At 38.1% G+C, this 22,956-nt stretch overlaps 4 protein-coding genes across 4 annotated transcripts; 2 read left to right on the top strand and 2 right to left on the bottom strand.

Annotated features, from left to right (window-relative positions):
- The first annotated feature begins 389 nt into the window (after positions 1-389).
- Positions 390-5,031, top strand: best4 (bestrophin 4). The gene is made up of 9 exons (XM_079611940.1): positions 390-664; positions 748-842; positions 936-1,169; positions 1,813-1,967; positions 2,051-2,128; positions 2,208-2,357; positions 2,441-2,521; positions 2,607-2,743; positions 3,426-5,031. The coding sequence occupies exons 1-9, from the start codon at positions 513-515 to the stop codon at positions 3,715-3,717; spliced, it is 1,374 nt and encodes a 457-aa protein (XP_079468066.1). The 5' UTR covers positions 390-512; the 3' UTR covers positions 3,718-5,031.
- rps8a (ribosomal protein S8a) lies at positions 4,872-7,426 on the bottom strand. Its single transcript, XM_079611941.1, has 6 exons — positions 7,277-7,426; positions 6,240-6,346; positions 5,915-6,014; positions 5,534-5,709; positions 5,214-5,343; positions 4,872-5,030 (listed from the first exon to the last, which is right to left on the bottom strand). Exons 1-6 carry the CDS (start codon positions 7,278-7,280, stop codon positions 4,921-4,923), a joined length of 627 nt encoding a protein of 208 aa, XP_079468067.1. The 5' UTR covers positions 7,281-7,426; the 3' UTR covers positions 4,872-4,920.
- Positions 7,427-8,512: 1,086 nt separating this feature from the next.
- hectd3 (HECT domain containing 3) lies at positions 8,513-18,219 on the bottom strand. The gene is made up of 21 exons (XM_079612225.1): positions 17,624-18,219; positions 17,219-17,379; positions 16,454-16,546; positions 16,090-16,225; positions 15,847-15,968; positions 15,412-15,525; positions 15,037-15,119; positions 14,766-14,931; positions 14,604-14,685; positions 13,178-13,360; positions 12,546-12,598; positions 12,267-12,331; positions 12,090-12,193; positions 11,802-11,915; positions 11,609-11,698; positions 11,312-11,518; positions 11,031-11,160; positions 10,655-10,729; positions 10,483-10,564; positions 8,828-8,899; positions 8,513-8,730 (listed from the first exon to the last, which is right to left on the bottom strand). The coding sequence occupies exons 1-21, from the start codon at positions 17,969-17,971 to the stop codon at positions 8,646-8,648; spliced, it is 2,565 nt and encodes an 854-aa protein (XP_079468351.1). The 5' UTR covers positions 17,972-18,219; the 3' UTR covers positions 8,513-8,645.
- Positions 18,220-18,516: 297 nt separating this feature from the next.
- Positions 18,517-22,655, top strand: acadm (acyl-CoA dehydrogenase medium chain). The gene is made up of 12 exons (XM_079612226.1): positions 18,517-18,853; positions 19,459-19,570; positions 19,678-19,775; positions 19,857-19,926; positions 20,714-20,814; positions 20,890-20,970; positions 21,067-21,197; positions 21,267-21,375; positions 21,457-21,597; positions 21,686-21,781; positions 21,874-22,122; positions 22,214-22,655. The coding sequence occupies exons 1-12, from the start codon at positions 18,839-18,841 to the stop codon at positions 22,283-22,285; spliced, it is 1,275 nt and encodes a 424-aa protein (XP_079468352.1). The 5' UTR covers positions 18,517-18,838; the 3' UTR covers positions 22,286-22,655.
- Positions 22,656-22,956: the final 301 nt, after the last annotated feature.

Genomic DNA, 22,956 nt, shown 5'->3' with positions numbered 1-22,956 from the left:
CTTTTACTTGCTGCTATTCAAAATGAATATTATCATGCATCAGAAAACAGGGTACAGTGATTCCCAACCATTCTCCCCAGACATGGAGTTTGAGGCTTGCATAAGCTTTTTTTTTTGTTCTTACTAAAAAGCTATTATAAACAAAGAACACAATCTTGATCAAAAGATAATTTAGCAAATGCATAATCAAGTGATAAATACCTAGTCATAAATTTGACCTTTACTGTGTGCTTTCCAGAGTAATCTTTCATAATGATGAGACCTGTGTGAAACTGACATTGACCACAAACATGTTCTTTTAAACTGGGTTCCCAAACCATAAATCACAAGATGGATTGATAGGTCCACATTAAAGACATATATAAAGGTGAAAGCAAGAGGTGTTTGTTTTTCTCTGAAAGAAGACGGGCTTGAAAAGAGCTTGAGGTAAGAATAAAAATAAAAAAAAGACTGTTCCAGTGACAGAACTGTGATGACTTCTAAATTCCTTGGGTTTTCCGTAGACTTCCACCATGACGGTGTCCTACACGCTAAAGGTGGCCGATGCTAAGTTTGGAGGCTTCTCAAAGTTGCTCTTCCGATGGAAAGGAAGCATTTACAAGCTTCTATACAGAGAATTCATGGTCTTCTGCTTACTGTACAGCTTCATCAGTCTTATATACAGGTAATGTGACATTTCCAAACATTCTGACAATCCACATTTACAATAATCGATCATTAGGGTGGTCAGTATGTTGTATCTTACAGGTGTGTCCTCAATATGGACCAACAGGAGACGTTTGGGCGACTTGCACATCATTGCAACAAGTTTGCTAAACTCATCCCTATGTCATTTGTTCTTGGTGAGCATAATGTTCTGACCAGAGCAACATTGCTTAGCCTATACTCTTTGGATTCCTTGTAACAAAGTTAAACTGGTCTGTGGTCCTTGTTAGGGTTCTATGTCACACAGGCGTTTCAACGCTGGTGGGGTCAATACACAAGCTTTCCCCTGCCAGATAACCTGATGATGGTGGTATCTGGGAATGTCCATGGCACAGATGAAAGAGGCCGGCTGCTGAGGAGAACTCTGATGAGATACGCAAACCTATCATCGGTCCTCATCCTGCGCTCCATCAGTACACGAGTATCCAGGAGATTCCCAAAACTGGAGGACATTGTGGAGGCAGGTAAGATCTAAATTCACATCTGATAATGTTTTGGAGGAATTTGAAGAGGAGTACTTTTAAGGTGTTTTCCACGTCTTCATTATAACGAATGAAGTAAACAGCTGCTGCATTGTTTGTATACGGTGCGGGGGTTTTCAAATGGGATCCGGGGAGCCGCAAGGAAGTGCTAGCGGGTCAGTGGAAAAAGTTTAGAGAAAAACTGTAAAAAATGTACCAATAAATTAATAATTCAAATTAATTAGATGAATCATTTAAAAAAAATAATGAATTTATTAATAATGAATTGGAAAAAAAGATTCAAATAAATAATACACATTAGATTCATATTGAATAGATTATTTTAAGATAAATAAATACATATAAAAAATTAGGTTAAAATAAGAAACCAATACAAATGTGATTTAAATAGATAATAAATAAAACATTTAACAGTGCAGTACTGGAGTAAGTAGAATAAATACTTAATGTAACTGAACAGATATGAAATATCTTCCAAAAATGTCTTTAAATTGGTCTTTATCTGTGAAAATATATAGTTCCCTTTTGAATTTTAGATGGGTGTCCCTTGCAAGGATGATCTTTTTTGGTGGGTGGTCTCGTGGCCTCTAAAAGATTAAAAATCCTCTTATGATCTATTTTGCAGGATTCATGACTGCAGAGGAGCTCAAGAAACTAAACCATCTGTGCTCTGACTTTAACAAATACTGGATGCCACTTGCATGGTTTGCAAACCTGGCATCAAACGCGAGAAAAGAAGGGCGTGTGAAAGATGATATAGCCTTGCGACTGCTTATGGATGTAAGTGTGTTTAAACATGTCAAGATAATGCATATGCACAATAAAAGCACACTAATTTGTTATACTTTCTTCCTCTTTGTCAGGAGCTGAACAACTATAGGTCAAAATGCAGCATGCTCTTCCACTATGACTGGATCAGCATTCCCTTGGTCTACACACAGGTGAAGCTCATCTCACAGATGTTTATGGGTTTATCTGACAGTATTCACCTCAGGTCATCTCACTTCTGTTTGGATGCAGGTAGTGACCGTGGCTGTCTACTCCTTCTTTACATTTAGCTTAATTGGGCGGCAGTTTGTGAAACCTGAGAAGCCTGAGGAGAAGGTTGTGGACTTGTATGTCCCGATTTTCACCCTACTGGAGTTCTTCTTTTACGCGGGCTGGTTAAAGGTATATAGCATGCAAACCGCACATTTATTTTCTACAAAACTGATTACATTTCTCTAAAATCAAGGGTGCATTCATTCCTAAAGGTAGGCGAACTTATCATCAACCCATTTGGAGAAGACGATGATGATTTTGAAACCAACCAACTCATAGATCGAAACATTCAGGTCAGTAAATTGATAAATGCCCTACTGCATTTCAAAGGACGCGTGTTTGATCATAACCACTCATGGAAATGTTAATTTTATCTAGGTTTCTATGCTAGCTGTAGATGACATGCATCAAAATCTTCCTCCCCTTGAGAAGGACAAATACTGGGTGGATAAGGGTCCTTCATATCCATCAGCCACTATGAAAGCTGTCTTCATGGGTTCTACACATGACATGAGGTGGAGAACTGAAACCTATTTATAATTCATAAATACTAATGTGTAAATATCAAACGGGCAGAATTGTATGTAGGGAGAAACATAAAAAAATTGGTGTTTTTTCCCCCCAAAAAAGCAAACTTTAGCATTATTCCAATCACGTGAAGTCGATTGGTCACTTATAGGAATAGTTCACTTTAAAATGAAAATTCTGTCATCATATACTCACCCTCATGTTGTTTCAAACCTGTATGAATTTCTTTCCTCTGCTGAACACAAAGGAAGATATTTAGAAGAATGTCAGTAACCAGACAGTTTCTGGGTCCCATTGACTTCCATAGTATATATTTTTCCTACTATTCCTACGAAAAGAAATTCATACAGGTTTGAAACAACATGAGGGTATGACAGAATTTTCATTTTAAAGTGAACTATTCCTTTAACTTGCTGTGGAATAATCAAATGCATTTGGCCAAGTTGTTTAAGTGTAAATGTTCTGTTATCAAACACAATAAATTAGTAGGTTCTTGGTGATTGAATAAAGTAGTGTTAAAGAGAAACAGGTACTGAAGAGTAGCTCTCAGCAACTGATATATGATATGAAACCTTTATGTTGTCAGTATTTATGCCTCAAATCCTTGAAAAAGCGATTTACTCTTAAAAGTCTTGTTGCATTATTGACTTGTAATTCTGTATTTGTTAGGATACTTGAGGATGATAATGAGGAATCTGTACCAACCCCCAAGACACAAATGCTTGCCATCAATGTGTGGCCGACTACACACAAAGTAAAAAAGCAGAAGAGCAAGAGCGTGCAGCAGTTATGTGTTTGCTGCAGATCTACATGTAAGGGAGAGCGCTTTAGACATGAACAGCCTTCCAAGAGCAGCGTCCTATCACCACAGCAGCAACAAAACATGTCTATTCAACAAGTCCGCCAGGAAAAACTCTTGAGGTCACCTGAAACTACAGGACCAGCAGACCAAGACCCATAAATAAATGTGCCACTTCCCACTCATATTTGATTCGTCATGTATTCGGATCACGTATTATGTACTTGATGCAATATTTGAACACTCATCCCTTGCACTTTTGACAAATGTACTACTGTTCAAAAGTTCTGGGTCAGTAGGATTTTCTAAAATACATTTTTATTCATCAATGATGCATTAAATTGTTTAAAAGTATCAGTAAAGATGTGTTAGAAAGGATTTATTTTTCACGTATTAAGTCGACTAATTAAAGAATCCTGAAAAACAGTTTCACTAAAATATCAAGCAGCACAATTCTTCCAACATTGATACAAATATTTCTCGAGCACCAGTAATGGTGAAAATTCAGCTTTGACATTACAGGCAGATTACACATTGAAAAGTTACATATAGAAAATATATTTTAAATTATGATCAGCTTTGAAGTGAGCATATATTACTTAACGGTAACTTTAAAAAAAACTATTAAAACTCAAGTTTTTGTAAACAGTAATGTACTTTCTTAACCTTTTCAGTGATTAATGAACAATTGTTTTTATCAATGTAAATTTATACCCAGACAGCAAGTGTTGGCCCGGATCCGGTGGATTACACATATCCGGTTGATGTCTGGTTATTACAGTTTCAAATTTTAAGTGTAAATTATCATTAACCTAGATAAGTAAACATCCTTTCAATCACAATTCAACATAGCTAATGTATTAACCAGTTGTAATGTGCAGTTTTTTTATATATATTCTGAAGATAAGCACAAAAATAAAAAATGATATTCAAAGTTTATGATTCTGAAAGGCTTGCAATTCACAGTATGCATTAGCATGTAGTAGTAGACTACTGATCAATTTTGATTATCAAGAAATGTACACAAGTATTGCAATGATTACTTTCAAACAGGCATTTAAAAGAACACTGAACACTTGTGGTTTATCTAGGAGTTTACAACCAGTTAATGCAGTACAAGACCAGCTGCTTAACTTTCTCAATCCTCCTTTTAATAAAATGTTTAATGTGTGGAAGATCAGTCATTTTACTTGTCAACATGCACCAGAAACAATTGAAATCATTAGGGACCGAGTGTCCTCTTGGCAAAGACAACTACATATTGTGTTGCATGTATATGTAGCATATATTACTTATATGAAAACAGCAGAAACATGCAGAGTTGGGGAATCTTCTTTAATGGTCGTATCAAACAGAGCTGTACATTTATTTGCCTTTCTTGGCTTTAATCTTCCTCAGGTAAAACTCCAGTTCTTTGCCCTCGATGATGTAGCCATCGGCCCTGCCACACTGTCCTGGTCTGGAGGCAATGCAGGCTGGAGAGAAACAACCATAGATTAAACACTTAAACTGAAGGGTAGTGTTGCTGCAGGCAACATTTCAGTAGGTATCAGAAATGGTATAAAGATCAGCACTGTTGTCTCAGTAGCAGAACTGGTTAAAAGTTTCATCATGATCATCACATCAGTATCACTTAAAAGGTCTCTTCAACAACTTACCAAGAAGCTTCCCCTGCAAGAACTGCTCCTCCAACAGAGGACTGATTTTGCTGGTCTTTCTGCGCACGTCAAACTTCTTTTGGACCTTTTTCGACCTCTTTTTGTTCAGGATCTCCTCTTCCTCAGGGGTCTGGATTGAAAAATCAAATACAAATATGCTGATACGCTGCGCATTTTAATATTTAAGAGGGTTTATGAACTACAAGCCTTCCTCAGAGTCTTAAACCGCATCACTTTCATTCAGTAGCAGAACTGACAATTGTATCATCAAAGAAAGACCATCACTTAAAATGAATTTGGAAGTTAAAAATTGGATTTACCAGCTTGGCACCCTTCTTCCTGCCAAGTGGGAGGGCGTAGTGAGACTCAAACCACTGTCTGTAAGGAGTGCTGTCCACAAGGACCACGCAGTTCTTCACCAGGGTCTTGGTTCTCACCAGCTCATTGTTAGAGGCGTTGTAGACCACATCAATGATCCTGGTCTTGCGGGTACAGCCTGAAATATCATTAATACATTAAAAACAGCCTGAAACTAAACATCCAACAAACGGTCAGAAAACGCATGAAATATCAGGCTGAACGTATCTTTCTCAGAGTTAGAACAATGTTATCCATCATGAACATTCAGTAGCAGAACTGGACAGATTATCTTCATTGAAAGAGCTACACCTGTTTAAGCAGCACCACGTTTATAAACTTACATTCTGAGCCCCATGAGAAGTTGCCTACATCAAGCCTCAAGGCACGATATTTCTTGTTTCCACCACGGACTCTTATTGTGTGAATGCGGCGAGGTCCAATCTATGAAGAGGCACAAAAACGTGTTTATAGAAAGTAACAAATAACCGTGAAAACACAATTTGATTTTTGGTTATGTGTCAGAGTAACTATGACTAATCCTAACATCGGAAGGTCAAAGACTTTGACCAAAACGGCCAAAAATGACCAACCTAAGGAAGTGTTTACATCATCCACATTGGTATAAAGAGATACTATGATAGCAACACACATTTAAGCAAGGTTTACCTTGGTGTTTGCGGGAGGACGCCCGAGCTCATATTTCCTTTTCTTGTGGACGGGCTTGCGTTTGCCACCGGTCTTACGGCGTTTATGCCAGTTGTCCCTTGAGATACCTGAAGTGGAAAGATTAAGATGCATTACAAACAAATAAAAGAAATCAGAATTCACTTCTAACGCACACATGAGTGTTCAGTTCTCCAAGGTGTTTTCCGCATGAAAAATCGGATTCAGCAATTGGATTCATCATGTACACTCGTTTAAAAGTAAAAAAAAATTGAAGTCTTAAGTTACGCACCCTCATGCCGTTCCACACCTGTATGACTTTCTTCCCAGAACACAACTCAGTCATACTGCCTAAAATCTCCTTTCGTGCTCTATGGAAGAAAGTCATACAGGCTTGTAACAACGTTGAAGATGGCAGGATTAATTTTTCGTTTCATTTGTCTGCAGTCAACATGCTCACATTAGCAATAACGCTAAGCTAGCAGCTAACAGTTTGGACGTCGTTTGCTCGAACTTCAAAAGCCACCACAATAACAGACAAAAGCAACACCCCGTTTAAGACGAACAAAAAGCAAGTTAGAGCTAGATAACATTTACAAAATACCCAAATCTAATTTTCAGCTCACGTTAGTTGGCCATGCAGCCTCCGTTGGTTAACACATGCATCTTCTGTCCGTTTACCCTCTCGTGCTAAACTGGTTTCTCAACTAAATTATATTTCTCAAAAACGAAGATCCGTTATCTACGAATAACCCCGCATTGTACAAGCCTCGGTGTACAACTATAGTTTTAACTGCACTCTAAACGCTGGTTGAAAGCATATTCCGAATGAGCGCAGCCATCTTGTGCAATGGCTTCAGTCACTTTCCTATCTTTTCACGTTAAAATGTCTGAAATAAGCATTGCATCGTCTAATTTGCGCCTATATTGCTTGAAATCTACCTTTGTGATATAGCACAGAATAAGTCTAAACAAAAGCATCAACGGATAGATCAGATGATGACGGATTGTCCCAGCGATGAGAGTCTGAAAACACGTACCCATTCTCAGGCGCCGGCTAGAAAGAGGGTTAGCACAGGCTCATGGGCGGGTTTCAAGCAAACACATATCGCGAGAACTCTTGGAGATATCGCGAGAGTTGCACTTTGTGTTCAGTGGAAAAACACTTGACTGCCACCACGCGTTAGTAGGTCATAATTCCGAGCAGTTCCAGTGTTTTATTTCATACATAAAAACAATTATTTATAACCATGCTTTACATATTTAGTTTTCTTACTAATTTGCTGCACCCAAGGTCATAGACCTACTGGACTTATGCCTTGAATCAGGCGTGCAACATGGTGTAATAATGTACCATAAATCGCTAAAGCATCTGTTTTACTTCTAGCTTACATGGAAGTTTATTTTATTGAACAAGTTGTTACAATAAATTTACTGAACACATTGTACAAACAACTTGGCAACAACAGTATATCTTTTTGCATTAGACCAATGGATTAGGTGCAAAAAAAAAAGAAAAAGGCTTGGGCTTTTCTTGTAAATCCTACTATCATCACAAAAAAAGTTGTATTTATTTTTTACAGGAAATAAACTCATTGTAAAATATACAAGTATTTATATTTGTGTATATAAACATATTTGTATGTATATTTATGTTATTTATAGTATATGTTAAGAAAGTTATCTTTGTTTTTGCTCATAACAAGTCCATAAGCAATGTTCTTTTGAGAAGTGTAGCCTACATTAAAGTACGATATGTCAGTAACTGATGTCTGGCCCTGAAGAAACAACATTCAATTTACTAAATTTTAACTTTAAACACTGGGGACTTTTAGTAAATATATGGGGACACAGCTGATGAACAAAACAGTGTCAGAATTAGGACAACTTTTGAAAAATCTAAAACTGAGAAATTTGATTCTGGACTATTTCACCTATCAAATATGACATGTGAGCACCTGTCAGATGTTCTGACTTCAATTGAAGCACAAGCTGTTCTGTTGGATCATGGCGTTCTTAGAGTTCATGTAGCTTTGTTCAGTGCTGCTGTCAGTAAAGCAAAAGGGGGACATTACAAAATAAATTTCTTTCACATTCAATAAATGTTTTCTTTCAGTTCAATATTTCAAATTGTTATAATTGTAATATATTTTGTAAAAAATAAATAAAATTTGTATTAAATACGAAAATACAAAATTGTCATGAGTGGTCTCTGTCGATTTTCTACAATTTCAAACAGTTTAATTAATAAGCTTGAAAGAACTGCAAACCAGGAGTTGTTTATAACATATTTATTTATACTGTACAGATGTAATTGGCAATAGTGTAGACATGGTCATGTGCACGGTGCTACAGTTAATTTATGCCAAAACCCTGCTGTGTAAAATTAGTAAACATGGCAAAATCAGGTCACTCCTCCCAAGGGCTCATGTCTGTGTCGATGGCCACACAGTTATATGCAGCATAGCGAAGCTTCTCTTCACAAACTTTAGCACTGCGGATTAAACACATTTAAAAAGCAGTCAAAAAAGGTAATCACTTTTTATTCCATTATTATGAAATCATCCAAATATTATATTACATAAACACACCTTGGGTATTTGGGTAGATAAAGGGTGCTGGAACATGTGGAAGATTGAGGAAGTGCATCTGTGGATTCAGACCTAGACAAAAATGTGTTTGTTTAATGTTTATTCAGATCACAACCTAAATGAACATGGGCTGGATTTCCCAAAACCTTCTTAACGCTACGTCGTTCTTAAGTTACACCTTATTCTTGATACGTGTTTCCTGAAACATTCTTAGTTAAAGGTATTGTGGTAAATTTCCCCAAATTTTAGAAAAGAACCGATTTTAAAAAAAAATGCACATGCGCAACACTCTACCTGCTCCCGAGAGGGAACGCCTATTAAACGTGTGCACGAGAGAGCATGCACGAGCCTAGTTCTCCTCGTGCACGCTCGGTTTACAAGTTGCTGTCGGCATGGCTCATACAAGCCTACTTTCAAAAAGAAGATTTGCACTTTTTCCACTGTCACATATTGGAATTATCAAAAATGAACACACAAGGTTTTATAACATTTCAGCGTGATAACTTTTACCATTTGGTCATAAGGCTACTTTAGACAAATTGAGATGTTTACCTTGTCTGCGCGGTGCGTGACTTGTGCCAGGGCTAGCATCGCTAATCATAGCTTATATTAACTTTTACTAGCAGCAATTTTAAATGGATTTCTCCAAATAGCATGCCAAACTTTACCTGTCGAGTAGAAACTTCGCGACTGAGGCATCAGTGGGAAGCCCAACCTGTGCTTTTAGCGCACGCCAGCATGTTAAATATTCTCCCAAAAAACCTCTGGTCTTGTTTCTTTCTTCAGAGGCCTTTCTCTTCTTGTCATACAATTCGTAGACACTTTTTCTCTTGCGACCCTCAGACATTTTGAAAAAACCCGGTGAGAACGGCGAGCTTCAATGAATGGCTGAAACCGTAACTCACCACACATATACACCTGAAAGAGCGCATGCGCAGAAAGCGAAAACTACCTAGGGACGAGCACGTACGACGGCCTTACGTAAACATATCACCAGAATGATTGACGACTAGGAGGACCAATAGTCTTGATGATCCACCCGGAAAAAGAAAATCTTCCACTATACCTTTAAGTATACCTTCTGTAAATCATATGTTCGGAAGGTTGGTCTGGACCACCCTTAGCTTTATCTTATCACTGTTGACCGTCTATACGAATATAATTCTGAAGTATAATACACCCAGTGTTCAATTAGGCTAATTCAAGTGTTTTCATGCAAAGAATTGTCATTACACTGATTGTGGTTAGCTTTTTAATTATATTATCCAAAGTTACATCAGCTGGCAAACCATTAGGCAGTAAAGGCTTAGGAGTCTATTCAAAAAGGAATGATTGTGGAGGGGAGTTTGCTCAAACTAAAGCAGCGATACAGCGAATAAGACGGCGCAGTCTGCAGAGCTATTTCAAAGACCAGTGAAAGCATACGGTCAGTTAAGCCCTATTTGGATGGTAATTGTTTCTCATGGGGTCGTACGGTATTTTCAACATTTACAGGGGTAGTCTGTGATTTTATTGCCGTCCGAATCCAGAATGTCAGTGTTTTTCTCCCACCACCCACCCACGTAAAAATCCAAATTACTTACTGTTTTTTGGCTAACAGACAACGTTATCGGAAAATCCAGCCATGATCTCTTGTTATGGTCTTTACAACTTACCCTTGTTTGTCTGGGAAGATGTAAATTGGAGCAGGAAGACGACTTCTGCCAGTCACAAACCTCAAAAACCTGCTACGATCCTCTAGCAAAAGTGTAAATAAATCAACATGAGAAATTTTGGTATTTCCTTTTGAAAATTATTGTTTCACGTACGATAAGGAACCTTACTAACCATTGGTGAAGTTCATCAGGGCTTCCCATAAGTATTGCACTCTGACATCTGTTTGTTCCAAGTCTTCATAGCGTGCTGATAGAAAAAATAAAATAAAAAAATAAATAAATATATATATATATATATATAATGCAAGTCTTTTAATGTAATATATATGAAAATTCCCATTACATTAACAAACATTTGATACAATTCTAGCAAAACAAAACACTCAATTCAAATTCAACTTGCGTCCTGAAGTAAAACTAGTTGAGAATGACTGCTGTACAGCCCTGTAATACTTTCATCTACTATTCGGTTCAGCGCCTTCGAGAATTCATGCTGAGGCAGAGAATATCAATTATTTAATGCTCATGTCAGCTGCTGTATGACTCACTGAGGCGTTTAAGGGCCTCCACTGTGATCTCTGGGTCTCCACACACTTTCTTCTCCACTTCCTGCCATGTCAGGAGATCAAGCACAGCTTGCGGCACCACTTTCACCAGTCCTGCCTGCATGGCAGCTACCTGTAGTGCAGGAACACAGCTTGGATTTAAGCACAGGATTTAATGGACTGATCGAGAAATATATGCTTAGTACGTCCTCAAAAAGGATGTTGTTTTTTCTGTTAATTCCAAATGCAATAGTTTTAACAGACTTTTTTTATCTTATTTTTACCTGTTCCCGGCTCTCTTCTAGTCTCGATTTCTGTACCAGGCGTATGAACTCCATGCGATCCTCATATCGGACCACCACTCCACTTCCTCCTGGAATCAGCTCCACCAGCCGCCCGTCACTCAGGGGTGTAGTGTACACAAGCTCCTGGCCGAACTTAAAGTCAAATGTGTCCTTGTCCATATGCTCCATAGCCTCCAACAACTTCACCTAAGGAACAACATCAAACATGTTCCATCAGTTCCACTGATTCCAGTAGTCAGCACCAAGACATGCGGGAGAGATATATGGGCTTCTTACCAGCACTGAATCTACTGCAGGAAAATCTTTCGTCCAGCTGACCGTTTCTCCAATCAGCTGCTTCCACACCAGCCCTGGCAAAGCCAGAACCTAAAGGATAAATATGATGAAACCCCCTCTTCTACCAAATGATAAAGGAATGCTAACTTTAATGAATACTAAGGTCCCACTGCAATTACACAACACAACTGACCAGAAAGTCTTTTCCACGAAGAGCTGCGCCCATTAGTTGCCCAATCCACTCAAACTTGTGGAATTCTCTGCATGAAGGATTTGGCACATAGAAGTCTCTGGCCTCTCCAGCTCCCTAATCCAAAAACAGTTTCATCATTATATAAAGGCGGCTTCATTACTACCTTGTCAGTTACATTGGAGTCAACTCCATTGCAATGGACTACGGCGGGGTACATTTTTTTTTTTTTACATAAAATGTACTATTACAGAAAGAAAAGAACAGTGCATGCAATAACTTGATTGTTACCTGGTTAGAGGTTCGAGTGAAGAATGGAAGTGGTACAGGACACTCTGATGAGCTGGGACAAAGCTCTTCAGACATGTCTGCCAGGCTGTCTCGAAATCCACCGCCTGCTAGAAAGAAATCTCAGATGAGAATACGGTTTTATTTCAGACATGTGAAATAAGTTTATCACTGTATGACCTTGATCGATGATGCCTTCTGCAATGAATTTACACTCCCACCACTGGTCATATCGTGCTGGCCACCTGTAAGAAAGAAAAATGTATATGTATATATATATTTGTGTGTATAAAGTATAATAGAGTGATTGTTTATTAGAAGAACCAGTATTTTTTGGAGCATTTTGACTATTTAAAAACATTAAATACAATAAAGTCCAGTAACTTCTGTGATTTCACCAGAGACATAGAGATAGAGAGAGACAGATAGAGAAAGACAGAGAGAGTTCGTTAGCTCTACCTGTAGTCCAGAGTTTTTTCATACTTGTCAGACGGCTTCAGACCCTCATACACCTACATAACGACAATACAATTATAAACACTACTATTCAAAAGACTAGGGTGTTTTTTGATCTCTGTAAGATTTTTAAGTCTCTTATCCTCACCAAGGCTGCATTTGTTTGATCAAAAATACAGTACAAATGGTAATATTGTAAACATTGTATAACATTACAATAAAAATAACTGTTTTCTATTTCAATATATTTAAAAAAGCTATTTATTCCTGTAATGGCGAAGCTGAATTTTCAGCATCATTACTCCAGTCTTCAGTGTCACATGATCCTTCAGAAATCATTCTAATATGATGATTTACTGCTCAAGAAACATTTCTAATTACTGTCAATGTTGAAAACAGCTGTTTAATACTTTTGTGGAAACAATGTTTCATGACTATTTGATGAATAGAAAGTTAAAACGCACAGCAATTATTTGAAATAGAAATCTTTGGTCATTTTTTTGTGTGTTTTGCTGAATGCAGCACTCGTTTCTTAAAAAACAAAACAAAAAAACTTTTGAATGGTAGAATATGTGTTAGGCAAACACAGAAATAATACATTATGTACATATATTGGTACATGTTTTGTGGATTACCTGAGTGAAGACAGCATTTTTACACGTGGAGTCCAGAGTGGGGTTGTCACGGTGCTCCATGGCAAGGCGACGGTTGATGTAAAGGCGGGGCATGAAGTTAGGCTTACTGGTCTCAGAGTCCTTCAGGCACTGGGTGATGAGGGCAGAGCGACGCTTGGACAACAGCAGGAACTGCTTTATGCACTACAGAGCAGCACAAAGTTTGAGGAAAGAGTAAAAAATGGTATGGGGTGTACGATATGACAATATTAGATTGTGCTGCACATTCTATCGGTTACAGTTTCTTTTGATTATCATCTCTATCGCTGTTACTCTCACGTGACATTGCGGTTTTTCATCATCACGAAAGTTTATTTATTTGCATGTGATTTAAAGCCTTGCCAGTTTAAACTTCTGATATACAAACAAGTAGTGCTGTGTTGAAAAAATCGATTCACCAATTCTGAATCGATTTTCATATTAATTTCTAAAGATCGATCCGTAACTCAGAGGATCGATTTAATAACAGGCCTACATTTTCCCCATAAACACACCGAGACATGGCGACCGGCGGCGCTGCTAATGCGGTTTCTCTGAATCCACTTGTTGACAAGAGAGGAGGAAAGAGCCGTTCATAGTGCGTTTTTTGCGCGTGCAAATTCGTTTTCTAGGCGCGCCTCTGTTCATGGTTGCATAGCAACGACAGACGCAAAGGGAAAGCACGCGCTTGTGGAGAGGAGAAAGCGGTGCAAACTGCGCTCTCCATGATGACGAGGAAGTATCATCAAATAATTAATTGATTTCTAGCCCTTGCATTAGCTTTACTACTAGATATATTCATTGAGATGAGAAATAAAAAGCCGCCCTGTACAGCTATGATCAGCTGTTCGGCCGAGCTTTCCATGTTGTTACGGAAAGACCGCTGGTTTTTGTCACATGACCTGTTGAGATGCATTGAAGTGCTTCTCACTGAATTTGCACGCTCATAAAACGCGATATGTGAACGGCCCCTAAAGTGGTATCGTGTGCGGTTGTATCTAGTTTAAAGGCCTTCTAAATATGAACGCAGTTTTGGATTAAATAAAAGGACAGTCAAGTCAAATAAAACACGTTTTATCTCCTGTTTAGTTGGTAACACTACATTAAGATACCATTCATTAACATTAATGCCTTATCTAACATCAATACATTGAGTGAACAATACATTTTTACAACATTAATGTATGTTTGTGAATGTTATTTAATACAAAAACTTGATTGTTCATGAACAATAAAAACTTTTGATTTTAAAAATATAAGATTGGATCAGATCGGATCGAATCGAATCGAATCGAATAATGATAATCGATTCAAGATCTTGAGAATCGGAATCAAATCGATTCTTGAAATTTGAATCGATACCCAGCACTACAAACAAGACACACTTGTCCTAGAAAAGAGTACTAACTTTGATCTGGTTGAATGTTCCAAGGCTGTAGTCCCATGCAGGCACCATATGTGGCAATAGACTGTCCAGGAGTGTGATGAACCTAGACACACAAAAACAATACTGAGAGTGGACAAAAGCTCACATATAGGCCTTCCAAAATCACAAATTGCTGGGTGTTACCTCTGAATGACCAGAGCACGGCGATAGAGGACATCAGGAGGGGTGCCCTCCAATCTCGGGTAGCGCACTAGGTTGGGAGACTGGAACACGTCTGCGTTGAGGCCCAAGTCACGCTCGCAGGACGATTTGATCTTTAGACCCCTGATCCGTACATCGATTCCCTCATCTACAGCAAAATATAATGACAAGAAATATCTAAGAATCGAGATGAACAGTCATGAGTCTGGCTTCGTCTTTCAGATGACAGCATGTCATGTCAGATGAATCTTACCTCTGCATTCCTCAATCCTGACCTCTATGACAGGCAAATGTGATGTCATGTCCTCCAGAACACAAACCTCTCCTATTAAGTTGCTATGAGAGAAATAAAGCCATACTGTTGCAATATTCAAAACTGTATATAGCCTTTACATATTTATAACTTGAAAATGGTGCTACTAATGTAGCATGTAAACATATAAAGTGGTAACTGGCCCCAAAAACTTTTAAACCACACTTAAAATGTATGAAAGTTATTGAATTATATAACAAAATAACAAAGAGACATTTATTTAAGAAAAATTTAAATATCCCAAGCACACTTTCCAAACAAAACACTGCACCAAAAAAGTTTAGTAGGCTTTAAATAATAAAACACATTACTTACTCATCTATTGTTACATCACTGTATTTCTTGAGATTATCTCCCTCTCCACCATATACAGTCACTCTTTTGGGCATGTAGTTATCATCTGTTGAATCCACTGTTAATATCAGTTTGCTAAAGGAAGAGAAAAAAAAATAATGTATGTTTTTATGTTCAGAGTTTATAATCTGACTCAAATACGTTCAGATCAAATATGATGATGTTTACAAACACATGATGTTTGAATCCAAAAAAAATTGACTTTTTGGAACTTGATCAGATCGGATTTCATACGATGTAGACACACCGAATATTGACAACACGGTCTGAGCAAACTCTGATTTGATTTCAGACAGTCAGTCTCAAAGGTTCGGATTTGATAACCAAACCAGGTTTGAGTGCATTGTGAACAAAGTCCATGATAATTAGAGTGACTAGCAAATCAGTTGTCCTTACTTTACCACAGTGCCTCTCTTCATGTGCAGACGGATCCAGTGCTGTCCCTGCATGCCATCGCTCTCCCAGAATGTCTCAGTGTCTCCATCTGTCAGGCAGCTTGCACCACCACTGGGGTCCTCCTTCAAACATAAAAACTCACTTACTACTAGTACTACTTAGTACTAGTCTAGAACATCTGATATGTACACTCAGCACTTTGCCCTTCACTATTACACGAAATGATACTAAGCCCTCACATACCGAACTAGAAGACACATCAATGCTCGTCACGCATTGCTTCACACTGCCAAGATTTTCATCTTCCTTCCCAATGTGGTCGTAGAAGTAGTGTACGAGGTCCTCGTCACATTCAAACATCCATGTAGGAGGGACATACCTGGGAGACAGATTGCATACAGTCCCTCAGAATTAGGGAAGATCTGGGTCAATAACATGATGCAATTTTTTTTCTGGATCTACTCATTTATTCAAAAAAATTTATTCATACTGTACTTAACTGCTTATTATTAATATTAGAAAATATTAATTAGACTAAAACTGGAAATATCACAAACATTTTTGTTTAATTATATTAGAGAATTGTTTTGCCAGAGCATCCATTCACCTCAGCTTTCGAACAGCGGCCTCGTCCGGCTCTGCAACCTTGGGTTTGGCACCCATGTGTAAGGAGTTTTCCACATCCACCACCTGCTCCCACCTACAAAGCCGTTAAGGAAATTTTTTCGTAATTTATATCCATTGAATGGTCATCGTCCGGATTTTATTTCAATTTTTTTTTCTATCAATAGTTAATAATGTTACTTTAACAGTTAATATTAATACACTCATTTCACATTGACAGTCAATTCAAGTACTGAGCTGAATATATCAGACAGTTTATTTTATAGAATGTAATTAGAACATTATAAAAGTTTTATCCCCCTGCCTTCTGGCCAGAGATATAGATTACCAATGTGTAGAAAGGCCAGGTATAGTAAGAGTTTTGTTCCTGTATCTATACGAGCTCTAAACACATAGGAAATCAGCCATTGATACTGTATGTCATCTTATGCTCTCTCTTTTTTGGGTGATGTGTGTGATTGGTTTTGATTGTATTATGATATGACATGTTATGTGTTGTCTGTGTTATTTACGCATCTACGGTGGTAACTAATTTCCTCTTAAGGGACAAATAAAACTATATCTATCTATCTATCTTTAATGTCACTTTTTATCAAATGATGCGTCGTTGCTGAATACAAGCATTTATCTTTAAATAAATAAAGGTACTTTTGAATGTCAAATTTTTGCTCACAATTTGAAGATTCACAGTGTAAGTTTACATGGATCAGGGGAATAGAGAATGGTGGACATTTAAAAATTCACAAACCTGCTACAAGGCTTGTGGTCATAGCCAAAGAGCTGCTGTTGGCGGCTGATGGTTTCGGGAGATTCCACTGGCACCAGTCTGTCTCCACCTTCTGTGTGTTTACACACCAGGATCCAGCCCTCCTCTATGTCCAGACCAGCACGATACTCCTCCAGCTGCTCCTGTGATGGGGCACTCAAACAATCAGAGGGACAAACAAAACAGGCTGACTCTCATTTGAATGTCCATTGAGCTGAAGAGTGGAAGATTCCGGGAGCCACACCAACAGATTACATGCAGTGACGTCATGAACCAGGAAGCCCTGTGTATTCTGATATCAATAATGATTCAGCAGATCAATAAGAATAGCGTCTGACTCTGACACCAGTTCCAGGCAACACCTAATAATACATATACATGTTCTACCTTGCTTATTTTGACCCACAGGCCATGGCCGTTGCAGTACTCCTCCCCTGTTGTCCGTATACATGTCGATTTCTTGGGCTCGATGTTGCACTTGCATGATTTCTTGTGTGGCGCCTGATGCGGGCTCTCCCTCACCGACACCACGCTTTTGCCACCGGAGTTGCCAGCTGTTGACGAGGACGCGGAAACGGAGCCCGACGACGAATCCTTACAGATTTTGTAGCAAACCTCTTTCGGCACGTAACACAGGGACTCCGGCAGATGTTCACTTTTTCGGAAACATTCAATGCACTTGTTTAAAAAGCGTATTCTCCCCAGGAGGATGTTGGGGTTGACGTCCGGAGACATCCCCTCCTCAAGTTTGAGTGCGCTAGCCGGAGAGCTAGCTGAGGATGTGTCAAAACTGAGCAGTTCGGCCGTCAGCAAGCATTACACTTGCATATGCTTGTCATTTATTTACCCGTCTGTCCGCTTTTATTGAGAGATCCGATGTAATAAACGAACGGTGCGACAAAAGACTAGATACAGTTGAGCATTTTTACTAGCGCCAAAGCTACTGATACTGGCATCTGTCAAGACAGCTATGTCACCAGTCTAAAGGGCGACCCGCCCATGTGTGTGTTTACTAATCCCCCTACTGGAAATACTGCCTGTTACAATCCACTCATTTTGGTTTATTATTTTTCTTATTTATTTTTTTAAGTCATAACGTTTTTAAATCCTACTTTTTAAAATAAGTATTAGGATTATTTAAATAATTTAATTAAGATTGGATGGGGTCTTATACTATCCAATCCCCTATGCCAATCCCTCTATACATGATATATACATACAATTGTATTTATCTAATTAATACAATTGTATTTAGCAAGTATATGAATAAATTAATTGATGACATAGATGGCGTATTAAATACAGAAAGGAAGTTTGAAGCAAAGGTTATTTTTTTAACATAATATTAATAAGATTATTGAGGACACGATTTTCCTCAATTTGACTAATGGTCTTGAGGATTAATAAAAAATCTTCATAAGAAGATCTAATATTTTTATCATCTTTGGGGTTTTATAACAAAAGTAGGGCAAAAGTCACTGGAGCGACGGTGCTTAATCACGTGATAAAACAGAGGTCGTTGATTGGTTGGCACTTCATTATTTCTGTTTGGTGAACATTGTAAGGGCATTGAAGGATCTGAGCTGCTGCTGAGAACTAGCGATGCTTTTTAACAAGGTATATACACATTTCTCTTGACGTATTTGCGAACAGTAACTATTTTACATATGCATGCCATTTTATTTGTTTCAAAATCTAAATTCTGGCGAATTTGAGAGATAGCTAGCCTAACGCTAGGCTGTTAGATAAGCTGAGTTCCTAGTCGACGCTCAACTATTTGCCAAGTTAAGAGAAAATCATTAACGTTACATCTGTGATCATGAAGTTTTTACAAATGTGATACGTTTATTGATTAATGTGGTGAAGTTTCTCCTTCTCCTACTCGTAGTTTCACGTTGATTTTTGTAACCCTGCCTATAAACAAAGTGCCTGGCAGGATATAAACCTCGTCTTGGCATACTACTGCAAATATACAGTTTCATACTCTTGCCAAACTCATTCTATATTAGAATTATATAACATTTTAATTCAATTTTTATTAAATTAAGATGACAGTGATTAAATACAATGCTATTGTATATAGGTAAGGTTAAATTGTGAATTATTTGTATGACGTCATTTTACCGTGGTGTCTTTCAAATTGTCAGGTCTGTGAAAAAATAAAACTTTGTCAGGTCAGTGCAGACATTTGTAATGATCTGTATTTAATCATTGTCCAACAGGTTTTGAGGGCAGGTGTTCAGGCTGGACTCAGGTTTCAGAGTTCTGGCCCTCAAGCTAGTGCCAGAGCAGCGACTGCCAGCTTGACTGGAGCTCATGGAGGCTTCAGCTTTGGTATGTATGATCATCCTCTGATTACAATGCTACTTCTGCTCACTGTGTTTTAAAAAATGCCAAGGCACCATACACCATCTCAACACACTATTCCTCAAATTTAACAGAATTTACTGACCAGCAGAAAGAGTTCCAGGAGTTGGCAAGAAAGTTTGCACGAGAGGAGATTGTCCCAGCTGCCCCATCATATGACAGAAGTGGTGAAGTAAGTTGTTTAAATCTACCTGTCCACCATATTACATATTTTGATTTGCAAAAATTGTAATTTGTGATTTCCTCCTGGCAGTATCCATTTCCTCTCATTAAGAGAGCATGGGAGCTGGGTCTAATGAATGGACATATTCCTGAGGACTGTGGTAGGTACTTTAAGGTCCTAGCATTATTTGACCTAAAGGCTGATGCCCAAAATGATCATTCTGTCATCATTTACTCACCTTCATGTCATTCCAAATCCAAACCTAAATCTAAAAAAAAAAAAAAACCTCCATTGAGCATACAATTAGATATTTGAATAATCTACTGATTGCTAGTTTCCATCCAGTTATACCATAAAGCACCATAAAAGTAGACCATATGTCTAAATCCATATGAAAGCTTTTATGTAAAGAAAATTCTGACATTTAAGATGAAATTAGCTGAAATGCAGCGTGAAAGTCAAATGGAACCCTTTTACGATACTTTTATGGCAGTGATTTTCATAGTGGTTTCCGGGGGTGCTAGGAGGTCCGTGGAAATTTAAAAAAGAGTAAATGATTGAATAAATAAATGCATATTACAGTACCATGAGTATATATTTTTTTGATAATGTAACTTAATAAAACAGCGATTTTCCAGATAATATTTTGAAAATTTCATAGTACAAATTAAGTATCCAAAAAACTATATAGATGCGTTTTAAATCTTAGGATGGGTGTCCCTTGCTTGAGGATGATAATATTTGGGGATCCCTGGCATCTACCCATGCTTTTATGGTAATTTGTATGTCATTTTAGAGCTTGGCAGCCTTAGGCCTCCTTTTTTTAAATAGAAAAGTGAAATACCCAGGATATATATATATATATATAAAAAAATTAGTTTGGATCAGCATGAGAGGACAACTTTCCCTTTAATTCTTACCATGTTGGATATTGCAATATTTTCCAGGTGGAATGGGTCTAGGCATATTTGATGCCTGTCTCATCACAGAGGAGCTGGCCTTTGGTTGCACTGGTGTACAGACAGCCATCGAGGCAAACTCTCTGGGTGTAAGTAGAGTTTTAGGACCTTATTTTTGAGTGCGATTCATTTAATTATATTAAATGGTTATTTTTCCCATGCAGCAAATGCCAGTCATTATTGGTGGTAATGATGCCCAGAAGAAGAAATATTTGGGCAGAATGACAGAAGAACCTCTAATGTGTGTAAGTTTGTCGTCATTTTTCTAATCATCCATATTTATGAAGCTTTCCCATAGAAAGTACATAGATGCACGTTTATGCATGTGACCGTGTTGACAGGCGTACTGTGTAACCGAGCCAGGAGCAGGCTCCGATGTGGCTGCAATAAAGACCCGGGCTGTGAAGATGGGAGACGAGTATGTGGTCAACGGTCAGAAAATGTGGATCACCAATGGAGGAAAAGCGAACTGGTAGGTGAACTGCTTTGGATTCATAACTATTTTTGGGGCAATTATAAACCTTTTTGTTTGCAATTAAAGGTACTTCCTGCTGGCCCGCACAGATTCCGATCCCAAATGTCCTACTAGCAAGGCTTTCACAGGCTTTATTGTTGAAGCTGACACCCCAGGACTCCAGCCTGGCAGAAAGGTAAGAGCTGCTGACAACTGCAGTCTGATGCACTCAGACGATACTTAAACACTATATTAATACCATTCTCCTGTTTAACAGGAACTGAACATGGGCCAGAGATGCTCAGACACCAGGGGCATCACGTTTGAGGATGTAAGAATCCCGAAGGAGAATGTTTTGATTGGAGAAGGAGCCGGCTTCAAGATTGCCATGGGTGCCTTTGACAAGACCAGACCACCAGTCAGTGTCCTTTTGCAGTTATTACTTCTTACAAATTGCAGTTGGCTAATTCATAATGCCATGTCAACCATATCTTGATGCTTTTCAGGTGGCTGCCGGTGCAGTGGGACTTGCACAGAGAGCACTGGAAGAGGCCACAAAGTACGCTTTGGAAAGAAAAACTTTTGGCAAGTTTATTGCTGAGGTAGGAATATGTTTGACAACCTAAACTGATACTATGAAGTTAATTCTACAGTATAAATAATGAGTAAGCTGCTTCTGTTTTCTGACCCCCAGCACCAGGCAGTGTCATTCCTTCTGGCTGAAATGGCCATGAAAGTGGAGCTTGCCAGGATGGCCTATCAGAGAGCAGCTTGGGAAGTGGATGAGGGCCGCAGGAACACCTACTATGCTTCGATTGCCAAAGCCTTTGCTGGAGACATTGCAAACCAGTGTGCCTCTGATGCCGTCCAGATCTTTGGTGGGAATGGTTTCAATAGTGAATATCCTGTGGAAAAGCTGATGAGAGACGCTAAGATTTACCAGGTAAGGATTGTAGACCTTTATTAATTTGTTCATTTTTTTTTTTTTTAAAGATGCTACAATTTTATTAATGGCTTATTGTCTGAATCCACAGATTTATGAAGGAACTGCTCAAATTCAAAGGCTCATCATCTCAAGAGAACATCTTGGGAGATTCAAACAGTGAACCTGTAAACCCAGGACTTCCATGCCAAGAGCTAATCGTTTGGTTTAGCATCTTTTGTATATGATTATGTATTTGATCAATAGATCTCAGGATTATATCTTACAGATTGTAAATTGCCTACACGGAACTCACGTTGCCTTATGTCATATCAGCATGCCTTGCCGTATTTGTGTTTGTAGCGTTAAACAACAAAGTTGATCAAATGTTAAGCTGACAAATGTTAAACTGCATTTCAGAGTTAAATATCAAATATTTCTTCTTAACAAATGTTAAGCTGAACAAAGTAACATGGTTACAGAGCTCTTTCTGAATTTCTTTTTTTGTAACTGATAACGTCCTCAAAATAAAAATAAACTACTTTGAAAAAGTGTATCTCTTCTTGCCCAAATTATTGTGACAGTAGTATAAACTGTATTATTGACATTTAATTACAAAATTAATATTTAGCTGTGTCCTATATTTCTTGTGACCTAATGATTTGCCATTATGAAAAATAGAATAAAAATTGTGACTCAAGAAGTAATGTTGGGTAAACAAGTAAAAAACAAACTCACTTCACTTCCTGTTGCAAAAAAAAAGGATTTAAAAAATTTTTTTATTAGAAAAAGGTATGAATCCCACGAATCACTATTTTAAATTGTAATTAAACATGTCTACAATTTTGCTAACAG

The sequence above is a fragment of the Phoxinus phoxinus genome (assembly GCF_949152265.1).
Source record: "Phoxinus phoxinus genome assembly, chromosome: 5".
Taxonomy (NCBI): Eukaryota; Metazoa; Chordata; class Actinopteri; order Cypriniformes; family Leuciscidae; genus Phoxinus; species Phoxinus phoxinus.
Note: the sequence above shows the minus strand (reverse complement) of the source record. Positions and strands in the feature narration are given on the sequence as shown.

Excerpts from the sequence above, each read along its gene's own strand:
- rps8a (XM_079611941.1), bottom strand. Across the intron at positions 5,710-5,914 it reads CTTCTCATGGGGCTCAGAAT|GCTGTACCCGCAAGACCAGG; the intron begins GTAAGTTTATAA and ends ATGATATTTCAG. Across the intron at positions 5,344-5,533 it reads GGAAGAAGGGTGCCAAGCTG|ACCCCTGAGGAAGAGGAGAT; the intron begins GTAAATCCAATT and ends TTTTCAATCCAG.
- hectd3 (XM_079612225.1), bottom strand. The coding sequence starts at position 17,971 with ATGTCTCCGGACGTCAACCCCAACATCCTCCTGGGGAGAATACGCTTT. Across the intron at positions 16,226-16,453 it reads GCCGCTGTTCGAAAGCTGAG|GTATGTCCCTCCTACATGGA; the intron begins GTGAATGGATGC and ends TCTGTCTCCCAG. Across the intron at positions 11,519-11,608 it reads CTGCAGTAGATTCAGTGCTG|GTGAAGTTGTTGGAGGCTAT; the intron begins GTAAGAAGCCCA and ends GTTGTTCCTTAG.
- best4 (XM_079611940.1), top strand. The coding sequence starts at position 513 with ATGACGGTGTCCTACACGCTAAAGGTGGCCGATGCTAAGTTTGGAGGC. Across the intron at positions 665-747 it reads TTCATCAGTCTTATATACAG|GTGTGTCCTCAATATGGACC; the intron begins GTAATGTGACAT and ends TGTATCTTACAG. Across the intron at positions 2,522-2,606 it reads TCATAGATCGAAACATTCAG|GTTTCTATGCTAGCTGTAGA; the intron begins GTCAGTAAATTG and ends AATTTTATCTAG.
- acadm (XM_079612226.1), top strand. Across the intron at positions 19,776-19,856 it reads CATATGACAGAAGTGGTGAA|TATCCATTTCCTCTCATTAA; the intron begins GTAAGTTGTTTA and ends TCCTCCTGGCAG. Across the intron at positions 22,123-22,213 it reads GAGACGCTAAGATTTACCAG|ATTTATGAAGGAACTGCTCA; the intron begins GTAAGGATTGTA and ends CTGAATCCACAG.